At 49.7% G+C, this 15911-nt stretch overlaps 1 protein-coding gene across 4 annotated transcripts in view; it reads left to right on the top strand.

The window, feature by feature from the left end:
- Nucleotides 1–15911, top strand: part of TTC39B (tetratricopeptide repeat domain 39B) — a 284247-nt gene that overhangs the window by 183966 nt on the left and 84370 nt on the right. For all 4 annotated transcript variants that reach the window (XM_029605819.1, XM_029605828.1, XM_029605809.1 and 1 more), the window contains 4 exons: nt 35–99; nt 220–322; nt 14107–14172; nt 15473–15581. In XM_029605819.1, the coding sequence (XP_029461679.1) occupies nt 35–99; nt 220–322; nt 14107–14172; nt 15473–15581 (343 nt within the window). The remainder of the gene's footprint in view (nt 1–34; nt 100–219; nt 323–14106; nt 14173–15472; nt 15582–15911) is intronic.

Here is a 15911-nt window from a genome sequence, read left to right as displayed (position 1 = left end):
TGTGTGTAACACAAGTGCATTGGGATTCTTCCAGGATGAAAATATGATCAACTTTATCAAAGGTGGACTCAAAATCAGGACAAGTTACCAAATATACAAGTATGTGTTTGCAAATGTAGAATATTCTTTTTCTATTGAATTATTCACCATTCATATTTGCAACAGAGAGAGATTATTTTCTCAGCTTTAATTTGGAATTCTTTTCCACCTGCTTACTAGAGAATGTCACCAAATTTTCAAGGGGACGTTGGACAAGCAGAAACCTGAAACATACCATCAGTTTGAAGGGGGAGTCAAACTTGGAATAGGAGCTTTCAACTTGGTAAGGTTTTTCCAGAATGTAAAAAACAAAATGGATTTTGTAGATCTTTTTTTAAAAATTGTTTTATTTGATGTTAGCTTGGCAGGAAGGAGGGGCTTGCAGCGCTTGTGATGTCAACCTTAAAGAAAAACAAGGAAAGTTCAGTCATGTTTATTAAATTGTCATGGCGTTGCAAGAATTTGGTCACATAATTTCACTTGCCAGGCGACAGATCCTATTCTCCTGCTGCCACATGAAAGGGAGTATGACCGTGCCAAGTTAGAGCTTGAATGGCAGTATGGGTTTGCTTAATCTGGATGGGCTCAGAAAAGTTCTGTCCCTTATGAACAAGGACTCAGAGTACGGAGCTATTCTGTTTCCTTCTATTCACTTCTAAGTGGTGCCGATTCGTTATCTTTAATGTTTCTATGAATGGGAGTGCACGTCTAAACTGACTGTGCAAGTAGGCCTTGCAGCTGGCTGGTGTAAAATGTAAAACTGATGACATGATAGGCATTGCAGCTTTCACAGTCCTTATTCTGTTGTAATTTTATTGTCTCTAAGTCCCCCCCTATCATAATGGTTGCACACATCAGCTACCCAGAAGCTTGCGGGGCTAGCCAACAACCTAGATTGCCCAAAGAAATCTCTCTCCTCTAGAGAGCAAAACAAAATTGGTAAATCTCAGCAGCTATTGTTCTAGGGCAACAATTTTAAAAGAAGCAGAAAATGTCCTCTAGTTTCCACCTGGGTCTCAGATATTGAGAGGCTGCAACCTGGCTTTTGCCCAAGTTCCAACTTCCCAGTTTCCAATAAACTCTAGCTCAGGGGTTCTTACCCTGGGATGCATGGATGAACTTTATAAAAGTCCCTGAACTAGGTTCAGAAAATTTTGTGTGTATGTGTTTATGTGCATTTTATGGGGGAGGGGCTCCATGGCTTTCATCGGATTCTCAAAGGGGTTCATGATAAAAAAAAAGGTTCCCTGTACGTACCAGGATCAGTCCAGACACCTGGGTTGTGTCTCCGCACCAGCAAATGGAGACAGAGCAAAACTTGTCGGGCCCCCTACATATAGTAAGGCGCCACCCACAGCCCGTCAGTCTTTCTCTGTCTCCAGCAGATGGGGCAGGTCCACCCACAGTCTCGATTGATCCTGGCTTAGGGAGTTTAGATAGTCAGGGGAATTTTGAAAAAAAAAAAAAAAAAGGTAAAAGAAGAAGAATTCTTCAAACAAGAAAAGCAGCGGAAGCCCGAGTCCTGTAAGCCTCCCAGGGGGGTTTGTAAGGTCCTGAGGGGACTATCCCCCCCTGGTTGAGGCCGCTGCTGGGGTTGAGGACCCGGCCTGGGCAGGCAGCAGCATCGGGGGTGACACCGGGGAGCCCGGTTCACTCACCCCCGCTGGAAGGGAGCATTCAGGACCTGGGCCAGCGGCAAGGAAAGTAAAAAAAAAAAAAAAAAAAAAGTTGTTTTTGTTTTCGGCTGTGCGGCTTCTCCTCTCGCTCCGTTATTTTGTTCGTCGCGGGGGAGGGGGGTCGTTGTCCGTCCGGCCGACTCGCTTAATTTTATTTTTGTTTTTACTTCGGCCCTCCCGACCGCGGGCAGATCGCGACATGCCCAGAGGGGCCTTGTGCCGCGCGTGCGGCTCGGTGCGCTCGCGCGTCTCCAGGGAGGGGCTGTGCACAAAGTGAGTTTCGGGCGGCAAGGGGTCGTCCGAGGTCGGGCAGGGGCCCCGACCCCGGCCGGCGCGATCGCCGCTGCGTGAGGAGCCCAATGATGGGGGCAGGGCTGATCCGTTCCCGCTGAGCGCGGGAACGGCGGCCATCTTGGCTTCAGTCAGAGAAGCCACGAGGAAGGCCGTGGGGGATCCCGGATTGCCCCCAGCGCTTTCCCCGCAGCAGCGACCCTCCGGGGGGGCCCCCCGGGGGACGGGGAGTCGCTGGAGGAACGTAGTCTGGAGGAGGCCTCTTCGGATTCGGAGGCCTCCTTTTCCTCGGATTTTGCAAGCTTGCTCCACAAGCTTGTTAAATATAAGAAATTGAAGCGGAAGAGGAGTAAAAGGGGTTCGGGCAGACAGCCAGAGCCTCGGAAGAGAAGGTCGGGGGACGCTCCGCGGCGGCCCGCGGATCCGCCCAAGGGACGCCGGCCCTTACGGGGGGTCCCTCAGGAATCTGAGTCCGAGTCGAGTTCGGCTGCGGAGGACATCGTGGATGTCGAGGCTCCAGGGGACTCAGGAACCCACGCCGGGACGGAGGCGGTGCAGGCCGGGAACGCTAAAGGGCCAGCGGTGGAAGGTGATGACCCGAAGGTCATGCGCTTGTTTCGAAAAGAAGAGCTGGCGCCGCTGATCCCGGCTATCCTTCTGGAAGTTGGAGTGGATGCCCCCCCGGTGGGGGCTCGTACAGATGCGAAGATGGATCCGGTGCTGCTGGGTCTTCAGGGGCCAGCGGTGGCATTCCCGTTCCACTTTTCGGCTACGGATATCCTGTTCCAGGAGTGGGATACGCCGGATTTGGGCCTGAAGGTCAGTAAGGCTATGGATAAGTTGTATCCATTGCCGGAGGACGCGCTGGAGATGCTGCGTTTTCCCAGAGTGGATGCCGCAGTGTCGGCAGTGACGACACGCTCCACAATTCCGGTCACCGGAGCCACGGCCCTTAAGGACATTCAGGACCGGAAACTTGAGGGTCAGCTGAAGAAAGTGTTCGAGGCGTCGGCCTTGGGAGTCCGGGCGGCCATTTGCAGTAACTTTGCGCTGCGGGCAGGTTTGCGCTGGGCGCAGGTACTTCAGGCCAATGCAGGTCTCTCGGGAGAAGAGGAGGCACAGGCGGTGATAGCGTATAGCGCGGATGCCATGCATGACCTCCTACGGACTTCGGCCAGGGCCATGGTTTCGGCAGTTTCAGCGCGCCGGTTGCTGTGGCTCAGAAATTGGGCGGCGGATGGGTCCTCCAAGGCTCATCTCGGATCTCTTCCGTTCAAAGGGAAGCTGCTGTTCGGTAAGGAGCTGGACGACCTGATGCAGTCGCTAGGAGAGAACAGGGCTTTCAAGCTGCCTGAGGATAGGCACCGGAGCTGGTCATCTTTCTCCGGTAGGGCCCGTTTTCGGGGACCACGGAAGTCGTGGCCGCAGAGACCATCCGGGCCCTCCTACCGGCCGGGGTCTGGATCCTCGAGGACATCGTCGTGGTCTCAGTCCTTTCGTGGCAGAAAGTTTGGGAGGCGTGACGGTCCCGCGTCCGGGTCGGGTCCGAAAGCCTCACAATGAAGTTCGGTCGGTCCGTTCCCTGCAGCCGGCTCCTCCGGCCGTGCCAAACGTAGGGGCCAGGTTGGAGCGGTTCTACGGGGAATGGACCAGTATCACGACGGATCAGTGGGTCCTCACGGTGATAAGACACGGTTACGCTTTAGATTTTGCACGGATTCCGGCGGACAAGTTTTTGGTCTCCCCTTGCAAGGGTCGCGGCAAGCAGGCGGCCGTCTGGGATACGCTCTGCCGGCTACAAGACCTGGGCGCAACTATGCCCGTTCCACCGGGGCAGCGCCGTCGGGGGCGGTACTCCATCCACTTCATTGTGCCAAAGAAGGAAGGGACCTTCAGACCCATCTTAGACCTGAAAGGGGTCAACAGATGTCTTCGCGTACCACGCTTCAAGATGGAGACGATTCGGTCAGTGATCGCCTCAGTACGGCCAGGCGAGTTCCTGGCGTCCTTGGACCTCACAGAGGCTTACCTTCATATAGGCATTCAGCCGGAACATCAGCGGTTTCTGCGCTTCTGCATCCTAGGCAGGCATTATCAGTTCAAGGCTCTCCCCTTCGGCCTTGCCACCGCTCCACGGACGTTTACAAAAGTAATGGTGGTGGTGGCAGCCGAGCTTCGCAAGGAGGGATTCCTGGTACATTCCTACTTGGACGACTGGCTCATCCGGGCCAAAACGGAGAGCCAATGCCGACAAGCAGTCGAAAGAGTACTACAACTTTTGCGCTCCCTCGGCTGGGTGGTCAATCTCGCCAAAAGTTGCCTCGTCTCCACCCAGACGCTACATTACCTGGGAGCGCTGTTCAACACGAAGCAGGGCAGAGTGTCTCTGTCCCAGGAGCGGGTGTCCAAGCTGCAGGGCCAGGTGCGCAGGTTGATGTCCCTGCGGTGTCCGCTGGTCTGCGATCATCTCATGGTGTTGGGATCGATGGCGTCAACGCTGGCATTGGTTCCCTGGGCTTTTGCTCATCTACGCATTGCTCTCCCGATGGCGACCGGTGTCGGAGGATTTTCACATGCCACTTCCACTATCGGATCGGGCAAGGTCCAGCCTACATTGGTGGCTCAGCTCCGACAACTTGACACGTGGAGTGTCCCTGGTTATGCCCGCCTGGACGGTGGTCACCACGGATGCCAGTCTCTCCGGATGGGGGGCGGTGTGCATGGGACACTCGGTGCAAGGACAGTGGTCCAAAGCTCAGTCACAGTGGTCCATCAATTGCCTGGAGACCAGAGCGGTCTTGCTGGCGCTGCAGGCTTTTCTACCGTTGATTCGCGGAAAGGCGGTCAGGGTCTTGTCGGACAACGCGACCACAGTGGCGTACATCAATCGCCAAGGAGGGACAAGGAGCCGAGCCGTCGCGGAGCAGACGCGACAATTAATGACCTGGGCGGAAAGGAATCTCGGCAACATCGCGGCGTCACATATAGCCGGAGTAGACAATGTCCAAGCGGATTTTCTCAGCCGACATCGCCTGGATCCGGGGGAATGGGAGCTGCCGGAGGGAGCTTACCACCTCCTCTGCGAGCGGTGGGGAACGCCACACATGGATCTAATGGCCACCGCTCAGAACGCCAAAGCCCCGAGGTTCTTCAGTCGGTGGAGAGAGCGGGGGGGCCGAAGGGGTGGACGCCCTGGTCCTCCCCTGGCCCACAGACGTTCTGCTGTATGTGTTTCCTCCTTGGCCCCTGATAGGCAAAGTTCTTTGACGCATAGAGATGCATCCCGCAGAGGTGATCCTGGTGGCGCCCGAGTGGCCCCGGCGTCCTTGGTTCGCGGACCTTCTACAATTGGCACGGGAGCCTCCTCTTCGATTCCGAGGGGAGGCGGCGCTCCTACGTCAAGGACCCGTCTGTTTGGAGGACGCGGATCACTTCTGTCTCGCGGCCTGGCTTTTGAGAGGAAACGCTTGAAGAATAAAGGATATTCGGATGCAGTGGTAGCCACATTGCTGAGTTTTAGAAAGCGTTCTACGTCCTTCGCCTACGTTCGGGTTTGGACGGTGTTTGAGGATTGGTGTAGAATGCGTGAGGTAAATCCTGTGCTGCCCTCCATACCGGATGTCCTTGCTTTTCTTCAGGCGGGCCTTGCGAAGGGGCTGTCTTGCAGTACTCTAAAAGTTCAGGTGGCGGCCCTTGGGTGCCTCAGGGGTAAGGTGCATGGTAGGTCGTTAGCGCAACATCCGGATGTGGCGCGTTTTCTTCGGGGAGCCAAGCATTTGCGGCCACCGTTACGTCAGCCTTGTCCGTCTTGGAATCTCAATTGGGTTCTTTCCGCTCTGTGTACATCCCCTTTTGAGCCTCTTAAGCGTGCAACGCTCAAGGACCTTACTCTCAAGGCGGTGTTTCTTGTGGCAATCGCGTCGGCGAGACGAGTTTCCGAATTGCAGGCGTTATCTTGCAGGGAGCCCTTCTTACGCTTCTCTGACGCAGGGGTCTCGTTACGGACGGTTCCCTCCTTCCTCCCGAAGGTGGTGTCAGCTTTTCATTTGAACCAGTCGGTTGAGCTGCCCGCTTTTCCGGAGGGGGAGCGTTCTGATCCTGCTACAAGAATGTTGAAGAAACTTGATGTCCGCAGAGTCCTGCTCCGTTATCTGGAGGTTACGAATCCTTTCCGGGTTTCGGACCATCTCTTTGTTTTGTGCTCGGGGCCCAAACGAGGGGGGGCGGCTTCCCGTACCACGATTGCGCGCTGGCTCAAGGAAGCCATCGCTTCCGCGTATATCCTGAAGGGGAAGCCTGTCCCTGCGGGTCTTCGGGCGCACTCGACGCGAGCACAAGCCGCCTCTTGGGCGGAGTCGTCGCAGGTGTCCCCTCAAGAGATTTGCAGAGCGGCGACTTGGAAGTCCCTGCATACTTTTGCTAGACACTACCGGTTGGATGTTCAGGGCCTGGATTCAGGGGGTTTCGGAGAGAGAGTTCTGCGAGCGGGACTCTCTGGCTCCCACCCTCGGTAATTCAGCTCTGGTACATCCCAGGTGTCTGGACTGATCCTGGTACGTACAGGGAAAGGAAAATTAGTTTCTTACCTGATAATTTTCGTTCCTGTAGTACCAAGGATCAGTCCAGGATCCCGCCCGTGTAGTCTGTTTGTTTTGAGTTACGTAGAGGAGAGTCCGCTCGGTTGACACTCTATGTTTTTGTTTACTTGTATGTTGTTGGAGCCTCTGGTTCTGGGAGTTCTGATCCAGCTGGGGGTTCATTGACTGGGCCCTGGTTTCGGGCGGTATAGCTAGTTAGTTGGAGTTTTTTCCATTTGCTTTGACATTACGTAAGACTGACGGGCTGTGGGTGGCGCCTTACTATATGTAGGGGGCCCGACAAGTTTTGCTCTGTCTCCATTTGCTGGTGCGGAGACACAACCCAGGTGTCTGGACTGATCCTTGGTACTACAGGAACGAAAATTATCAGGTAAGAAACTAATTTTCCTTTAAGACCCAGTGCTCTAACCTGGGTTTCAAACTTCCTAGGAACTATAGGAAAATAGCAGCTTTTAAAAGAGTCCTATTGTGGCAGCCATACCTACCCAACTCATAATCTCCCCAGGCCTATCTGGCGGTCTCCGTACACTGCTTCTGTAGTACAGGTCAGGTTTGTAAACCTTCCAGGCCTTTCAGATGTGTGAAGTTTGTCCACCCCATCTCATGAACCAATAAACATGTCAACTGTGTTTCATAAGCCATTCAGTTATTATGCAGTTACATTCAGTGAAAACATGCCTATATACAGTATGTATGTATATATCTTTATTTATATATATATATATATATTGATAGAGATGTATATTTTGACTTTGGATTTAATTACTTGCTTTTCCAAATCCAAGCTCAAGGCAAGTTACAAATTCAGATACAACTGGTAGGTTCTTTCACGAGAGGGCTTATAATCAGGGATGGTAACTTTCAAACCGGTGTGCAAGCGCACATTTGTGCACCTGTGTTGGCCTGCGCCCAAGGACGCGGCCATTTTTCAATGTGCACGCTTACCTGACTAGACACCTCCGCCTAATCTCAACATATAGTTTCCTCCCAGTTAAAGTTTCCGCCCAGTTATGCTGTCCTTTTGCTTCCCGGCTACTCTAGCCCCCCCCCCCCCCCCAAGTTCTTTCTCCTTGTTATTTGTAACTTTATGCTCTTTGCCCTCTTGTTTTTATGGTTAATTATTTAGTCCCTATGTTTCATGTAAACCGATTTGATATGATTTCTTTTTTCATGAAATTCGGTATAGAAAAGTGTTAAATAAATAAATAAATATGCGTGCATGTTATAAAATAGCCTGGCCGTGCGCGCATGTGCGCCAAATTTTAAGTGGGCGCGCTAATCCCGTGTAAGTCGGGGGATTTTAAATGGGGCGCATGCCCACACCTTTCCCAGTTTGCCTGTTGGTCCACCAGTTCACCCAGTTAAGACCTAGGTCCTTCAAACTCCCTGGTTTGATAGCCTCCACTTTCTTCAGTTACCCCAGACCCTTTAAACCCCTCAGAAATGGCTCGGTCCTCACCCATAGCAGAAGTAATGTTATGCGACAGGGGGCCTCGGCGCGCTCTGGGGCATGCAAATATTTATGCTCGCATCTCTTGGCCAGGCCCTGAAACGCCCAGACCATGCCCACGCCCTACCCCTTTTTGGAAATCTTTGATATGTGCATGCCATGGCATTTACACATGTATATAGGCACTTTAAAAAATATGGTCGATGTGTGTAAGCCCAACTACTTTTGCGCATCCCTTAATTGATGCGCGCGCAGGGCTTTTAAAATGTACCTTTAAGGGTGCTAGAAACACTGAAACATGACAGCAGAAAAAGACGTAATAGTTTCTCTAGTCTGCCATCCAATCATTCCTTTAGAGATCCCCTGTATTCATCCCTTGCTTTCTTTAATTCAGATAATTCCACTGAGACCCTCTTCCATGTATTCACCACCCTCTCCCAAGATTACTACTGAATCTACCCCCTTTCACCCTCATCCCATAACCCCTTGTTCTAGAGCCTCCTTTCTGTTTTGCCCCCTATGCATGGAAACTTTTGAGATATTTAAATGTCTCTATCATATATCCCCTATTTCGCCTTTCCTCTAGGGCAGAGCTTTCCAAACTGTGTGTCTCGACACGTTAGTGCGTCGCCTGCAGTGGAAAGGTGTGTCGCCTGGTCCACATAGCAGCAGGGCCGGTGGAAGCAGGGAACTATAGCAAGAAGATCGGCGGGGACGTGGTGGAGCTTACCTCACCATGGCCCGAAGAAAAGGGTCTCGTTCACTCCTCCTCCTTCCTGCCTGCGCAGCCCCGGAAAAAAAACGTTGCCGGAGCCGCGTGGGCAGGAAGGAGGAGGAGCATCTGCTGTGTACAGAAGATGCAGGGCCACTGCGGATCCCACATCGCAGCGGCTCGAGAAGAGGAGAAAACCCGGTTGCAGGGCCGCTGCGGATCCCACATTGCAGCGGCTCGAGAAGAGGAGGAAACCCAGTAGCAGGGCCGCTGCAGATCCCACGTTGCAGCGGCTCGAGAAGAGGCGGAATCCTGGTAGCAGGGCCGCTGTGAGAATATGTTTGAGGGAAGAAAACGGAGAGAAAAGAAATAGAAAAAAAACAAGAAAGGGAAGGTGGAAAAAAAAGCCTGTGACCAACTGATTAGAAAACTAAGATCAGACAGCACAGGTAAAAAAAATTATTTTTAGTGATTGGCATATGTTATCTTTGGGAATATGCAAGGAGTCTGCCTGGGGGTGTATATGTGTGAATGCATGGGTGCCTGCCTGAGGCTGTATCTGTGTATGAGAATGAATGGGTTTCTTCCTGGGGGTCTGTCTGTGTGAGAATAGGTGCCTGCCTATGTGTGGTGTATGTGTGTGTGAGAATAAATTGGTGCCTGCCTGCCTGGGTGTCTGTGTCTGTGTGGTGAGAATGAATGTGTGCATGTCTGGGGGGTGGGGAGGGAGCGGTGTGAGAATGAATGGGAGCTGCCTGGGGGTCAATGTGGGTGTAACATTATGTAATCCACAAAAATGTATGTATATATTTAAGGAAACATACATAAATTTTCAAAATATGTTTTGTTCGTTTAACCTTTAACCTCTGGTTTGCTAGTAGACTGAATTACTGTGTTGTGAAATTATGTTTGTCTAAAAAGTGTGTCACCAACATGAAAAGTTTGGAAAGCTCTGCTGTAGGGTGTACAAGCTTAGATCTTTAAGTCTATCCCCATATGCTTTAGAATGAAGACTACCTTCCATTTTAGTAGCCTCCTTCTGGACCAACTCCATCGTGTTTATATATTGTTTTGAAGGTGCGGTCTCCAGAACTGTACATAATATTCCAATTGAGGTCTCACCAGGGACCTATACAGGGGCAATATCACCTCCCTTTTTCTGCTGACTATTCCTCTCCCTATGCAGCCAGACATCTTTATGGCTTTTACCGTTGCTTCATCACCAGTTTGGCCACCTTAAGATCAACAGATACAATCCCCCCCCCCCCCCCCCCGATCTTGCTCTTCCTTTGTGCTTAGAAGAATTTCACCTGCAATACTGTACTTTTCCCTGGGTTTTTGCATCCCAAATGCAGTATTCTGCATTTTTTAGCATTAAATCTTAATTGCCAGACCATAGACTATTCCTCAAACTTCGCTAGATATCTCCTCAAGTTTTCCACACCTTCCTGGTTGTCCTCCCTGTTACTGATTTTGATATCAGCAAACAGACAAACATTCCCTGACAATCCTTCCGCTCTGTAGATCACAAAAGGTACAGGCATAGCTGTTCATCTAGACTTAGCCAGATGAACAGCTATGCCAAAACCCTCCGCTTCCAGCACTGCTGCTGACAGTTATGCTGGGAGCACCTGGTTTCGCCTTGGACTGCAAACCTGGGCTAAATAATGGTCCATTAGAAGGTACAGGGTGGGTGGGAGTCCATGGGTGAATGTGTGTGTGTGTGCCAGGGAGGCACTTGTTTTTTAAATATTTACTGGAGAGGGCCGGAGGGTCAGTGCCGGTGAATGTGGGTTTGTTAAACCTTGTGGTGTTTGAGAGATTCCTGGCCTGCTGGGGTTTTAAAATTAATGGTTGTTGGGTAGGAATTGGGCCCAGAGGCACACAATTCTATATATATTTTTTTTACAGGATGATATCAAGTAGCACATTTAAGACTAATTGGAGAAAATTCTTTTTCACTCAACGCACAATATGTTGCGACCCCAGTCGCTTACGCAGCGACCAGGGCTCTTACCTTCCCCGCGGGTCTCCTCCCTGCGCCGCGAGCCGCGCGATTCCGGGCCGGCCTGGCCGCATGGCAGTGGCGTCCTCCTCGTGGGGACGCCGGCAAGCCCGAGGATAGCTCCGCCCCCTGCGGGGGAATGCGCGCGCGCGAGGGCTGTCCTTTTGAGCTCCCCGCACCCGGATGTGCCGATCCGCCCTCCTTCTGACGTCAGCCCCGGAGGGGGATTTAAACCCGCAGCTTTCTTCTTTGCTTTGCCTTGCAACGTGGTCACTCCTTGGAGAGAGTTAGTTGCTGCTATCCTGCGTGTCTTGATCCTGGTTTGTCTCACGATTCTGCCTGCCTGCTGCCTGTCTTGATCCTGGTTTGTCTCACGATTCTGCCTGCCTGCTGCCTGCCTTGATCCTGGTTTGTTTCACGTCTCTGCCTGTTCTCTGCCTGCCTCGACTCTGGCTCGCTTCTTGGAGCCACTACTTGCTGCATACCCAGACTCCGGCACACCTCCTCGTTCCTGTCTTCAGCTACCAGTCCAGACTTCTGTCCGTCCTCGGTTTTCCCTCACGCCAGTGACTCTCCTAAGTCCCAGCGGTCCGGGTCCCTACGGGCTCCTCCTGGGGGGACCTTGGACTTCCAGGGCGAAGCCACCTAAGTCCTAGCGACCCGGGCCCTAACAGCTCCTCTGGTGGGGTCACGGGTTTCCAGGTGAAGATCCATCCCGCACTGTGTGTGTCTGCCTTCCGACCATCCCATATTGCCGGTCGGCCCAAGGATCCACACCCGGAGCACAACACAATAAAGCTCTGGAATTTGTTGCCAGAGGATGTGATTAGTGCAGTTAGTGTAGCTGGGTTCAAAAACGTTCTTGGATAAGTTCTTGGAGGAGAAGTCATTAATGGCTATTAATCAATTTTACTTAGGGAATAGCCACTGCTATTAATTGCATCAGAAGCATGGGTTCTTCTTAGTGTTTGGGTAATTCCCAGGTTCTTGTGGCCTGGTTTTAGCCTCTGTTGGAAACAGGATGTTGGGCTTGATGGACCCTTGGTCTGACCCAGCATGGCAATTTCTTATGTTCTTATGTAAATGACAGGTTATCTGGCCACACAAGGATGGATAACTATAGGCCTGCTCTGAAGCAGATCTAAAGTTATCCAGCTAACCAAGCCAGTTTTAATTTAAGATCGGCTAAGTTAGCTGGATAATTTGACTCCTCCCTGAAACGCCCTCGGAATGCCTCGGTTTTTTTTTTGGTTTTTTTTAATCTGGTTAGATTTTAGCCAGTTAAGTAATTATCCATTTTGTATGCATTGGTTTAATGTGTTGGATGGGGGGGATCTCAAATTGCCCCAACCTTTTGCTGCCCCTTTGGTCATTGTTGTAATAAAAGGCTCCCTGCTGGCTCTTCTCCCCCGCCTTGCACACACAATACTCTTACCCCACCCTAGACCAGCAGAAACCCTGATAGGGGGTTGAATATCCCGAATCTTGTCATTTAGTGGCTTTTGAATATTGACTTCACCGTTTTAATCATGCTGCTAGACATACGCCATGCTATACAGATGCTTATAAGAGTCAATCCCTGCTTCGTTGAGCTTACAACCTAGTTATCATCTAGACAAGACACATAAGCCTAAGGAAATGTATTTATTACAGTCAAATTGGTTAAAATCAACAAGATTATGATCAGGCAATGCAAGGTTTAAGATTTTAAAATGACATTAAGAAGACTTTGTTGGTAGGACTTGAATGTGGTCATAGAAGAAGCAAAATGCACCAACTCTAGTCCACTCCAGATAAGAAAGTGCAAAGTTGTAAGTTGATGACAAAGGAGATAGCAGCTTGCTTGATGAACAGAGGTCACAAGGAGAAGTATAGGGAGAGATAAGAGGGGAGAAGTGATGAGGTGCTGCAGAGTGAAAGCGTATGCAGGTGAGTAGGTTACTTCACTCCTGGTAGGGTTTCTGCTGGTCTAGGGTGGAAGGTAAGAGTATTGTATGTGCAGATGGGGAAGGGGGCTGGCGGAGAGCCTTTTATTGCAATCATGATTAAAAGGGGCAGCAGGAGATTCGGGTGATTTGAGATTCTCCTCTCCCCATCCAGACATATTTTACTATATGGATAGGATTTGGGGGGGGGGGGGGGGTTGCACAGCTCAGACTGTTGAGGCCAGTGTGCACATAATAAGGTGGGAAGGTGGGTGACTTTCTAAACATTTTTTTTACTGTGCTACCTACTCAGGTTTCTTTTGAAGATATCTGGATAAGAGGCAAATTATTCGGCCACACAAAGACGGCCACACAAAGACGAATAACTTAAAAATGTAAAGGCTATATTCAAACATAGCCCGTTAGGTTTTAATGTTTTCCGGCTACATATAGCCAGATAATTTGAGTCAAGTAAGATAACTTTAATGAAGTATATTCAATGGGAGGTTTATCCTGCTGAATAAATGGGACAAATTTTCCAGCTCACTTTAGCAGATAACTTATCCACTAAGTGTCCTATTGAATATGACCCCACTGAATTTGTATTACATCTGACACAGAAAAGACTTTGGAGATCTCAGGCATGATTGCTTTTATCAAGTATAAGCTTCTTTGCTAAATTGTGGAGAAACCAATGTGTAAAAACCTCTTTAATTGAATTCATTGGAGGGTTGGCACAAACAGGAGACTTGTAAGGAAGACAATAGAAGGCCAATTATGCCCATTTTGCGCAAGGCATTAGTGGAAGCATCATCATCACTAGTGTGGGATGAGTTAGAGGTCAAACTGTGAAAGGTTGGAATTTCATTGATATGTGAGGGTGCATTTAGCATTAGCAAGCAACAGGTTTAGAATCTGGCTTAGCCACAGCAGATTTTTGGGTAGACCCAGATCTAGTATAAATTTTTATAGGGAGGTAAAAAAAAAACTACCAATACTCATTGAGCAGATGTGTTAATCAGCTGGCTGTAAATGAAGCTAATAAGTCCTGTTCAGACAGCCGATGATTACTTACTGGTCAGGCCCCCATTGCATTGGGGCTTTCCTAAAATATCGAGATGGGTTGGCGTCCAGGTTTCAGTTCTCAAGAATATTACTGGAAGGACTGGCGTCAGTCAAGGCAGATCCTAACACCTTCAACATGCAAGCCTTTAAAATTGGGGCCACATCATTCGCAAATAACTTGGGTGTGGGGGAAACGCTGCCAAACTGACATGGAGGTCTTATACGATTATTTTATTTCAAAATATTTTTTTGCTGCTTTGCTCTTGCAGATTCGAAGATTGCATGTGAAGTTTTACATATTTTGTCTAATTGCATTTCTTTTTTTTTTTTCTTTAACGATTGCAGATGCTGTCACTTTTACCAGCAAGAATTCTTCGACTACTAGAATTCATTGGGTTTTCAGGCAATAGGGTATTTGATTTTTCCTTGCCATCTGTTCTGTGTCTTACTTTTTTGTGACACTTGAAACTGTTCCCCAACTAAGTCAGTAATCGCGCTCTCCTACTGGAGATGTCATCTTGAGGGTAAACTGTTAAAAGCCTGCTATATGCTCATTACCTATGTCAGAACAGGCCTTTGCTAAATTAGGAGTGGTGTTCCACATGCCCTTGTTTATTGAAAATATTTAGTGGGCTGGTCCAGTGGCACAGTGAAGCGCTATGCACTGCCATCCTGAGGGCATGGGGTCCAATTTGTGGCTTTAGGTCTTCTACTCCCTGGGCCAGCTGGAGCTGGGGATGCTGAGGGAGGCAGTGGGGATGGGGTTAGGAGAGTCTCAGTCATCCTGCAATAGCAACTCCTAGTGGCCCAGATTTAGGACCCATGATTGCTGGGTTCGACAAGCAGCCCTGGTGCATGGCATCCAGTTGAAGAGTTTTGTTGCAATGTCTGTGGCCTAAGTGAGTTGGGAGGGAGAAACAAAATAGGGGGGGGGGGGGAATCCCTGGGTAGCTGTGAATGGTGGCTTATGGCACTCGATCCCGGTTCTGCTTTCAGTTCTGCTGGAAGCCCAAGGAACCAGGGAGAAAAACTGCCAGGGCCCAAAAATATAAGATTGCTAGAGCCAATCAATACCCTAACGATGCTGCCGCCTTCATAAGCCCTGAGTTGCAGCCTTTGACATCACGCCTGCTCACTGGGCCAGTAGAGGTGCCTAGCTCAGCGGAGGGCAATGATCACAGATGTTTGACTGGCTGGATTTGGGGAGCATCATAAAGCAAGATAAAAGAAAAATCCTGGATGTGGTGCATGAAGGTCCAGGCCTGCCTCTACCTATGATCCTATCCTGTCATAACTGTCAGTGAGCGGGATGGGCCATGGACTCCAGACAGAGTCCAGTGCCCATCCAGAAAGCTCAGATGTCAATGTAGGCTAAGCAGGCTCAAAATAAAATAAAAAAAATTAGAACAATTTTATGTGCCATTTGCCTCGCTTCTGCTTTTGTGCAGTTTGCTAGTTCATGAGCTGTTGCTGCCTTTGGCTGCCCCTCTGGTGGCTGCATTTGTAAATCATGTCTGAGTCAGCGGAAAGGGACAAGTGCAATAGAAGCACAGTGTAATATTTGTAATATGATAGAAGGAAAAGGGAAAAGCATCACTAATGTGTGGCTTTGTGCTACCTTCCTTTTGTATGGTGCACTAGTGTTTTATTGCGCTGCCAACTTGGTGCTCCAGATTGAGAAGTATCACCCTGTTTTGGATGTTCTCCACAGGAACTGGGCCTCTTTCAGCTACGGGAAGGTGCGGCTGGTTCCAGTTTAAGGGCAATACTCTGCGCTTTAGCCCTGCTGCTATACTATACGTACGTCTCTTTAATTCTGGGTAAGAAGATCATTGAACGTGCTGAACACACACAATTTTCTGGTTCGAAATGAGCTCTGTTTTTTTAATTGTAAAATATCGTGAAGTTTGGAATTTATTTATTTATTTTATTTAATTCTTTTTTTATACTGACATTCATGACAGGTCATATCACATCGGTTTACATCAAAACTTAGAGAATTGGAAAATTACATCGAACAAGGGGTAATAACTTGGAAGAGAGGGGTAATGAACCTGATGGAAGCAGCTAGAGGAACCACGGGGGTGGGTCCCAAAGGAAAAGATGAGGGTAGAATAGCATTAGGGAAATCAACCAGAGTAATAACCAGG

This window comes from Rhinatrema bivittatum, chromosome 1, assembly GCF_901001135.1.
Source record: "Rhinatrema bivittatum chromosome 1, aRhiBiv1.1, whole genome shotgun sequence".
Lineage (NCBI taxonomy): Eukaryota > Metazoa > Chordata > Amphibia > Gymnophiona > Rhinatrematidae > Rhinatrema > Rhinatrema bivittatum.
This window is presented reverse-complemented; position numbering and strand designations above follow the sequence as displayed.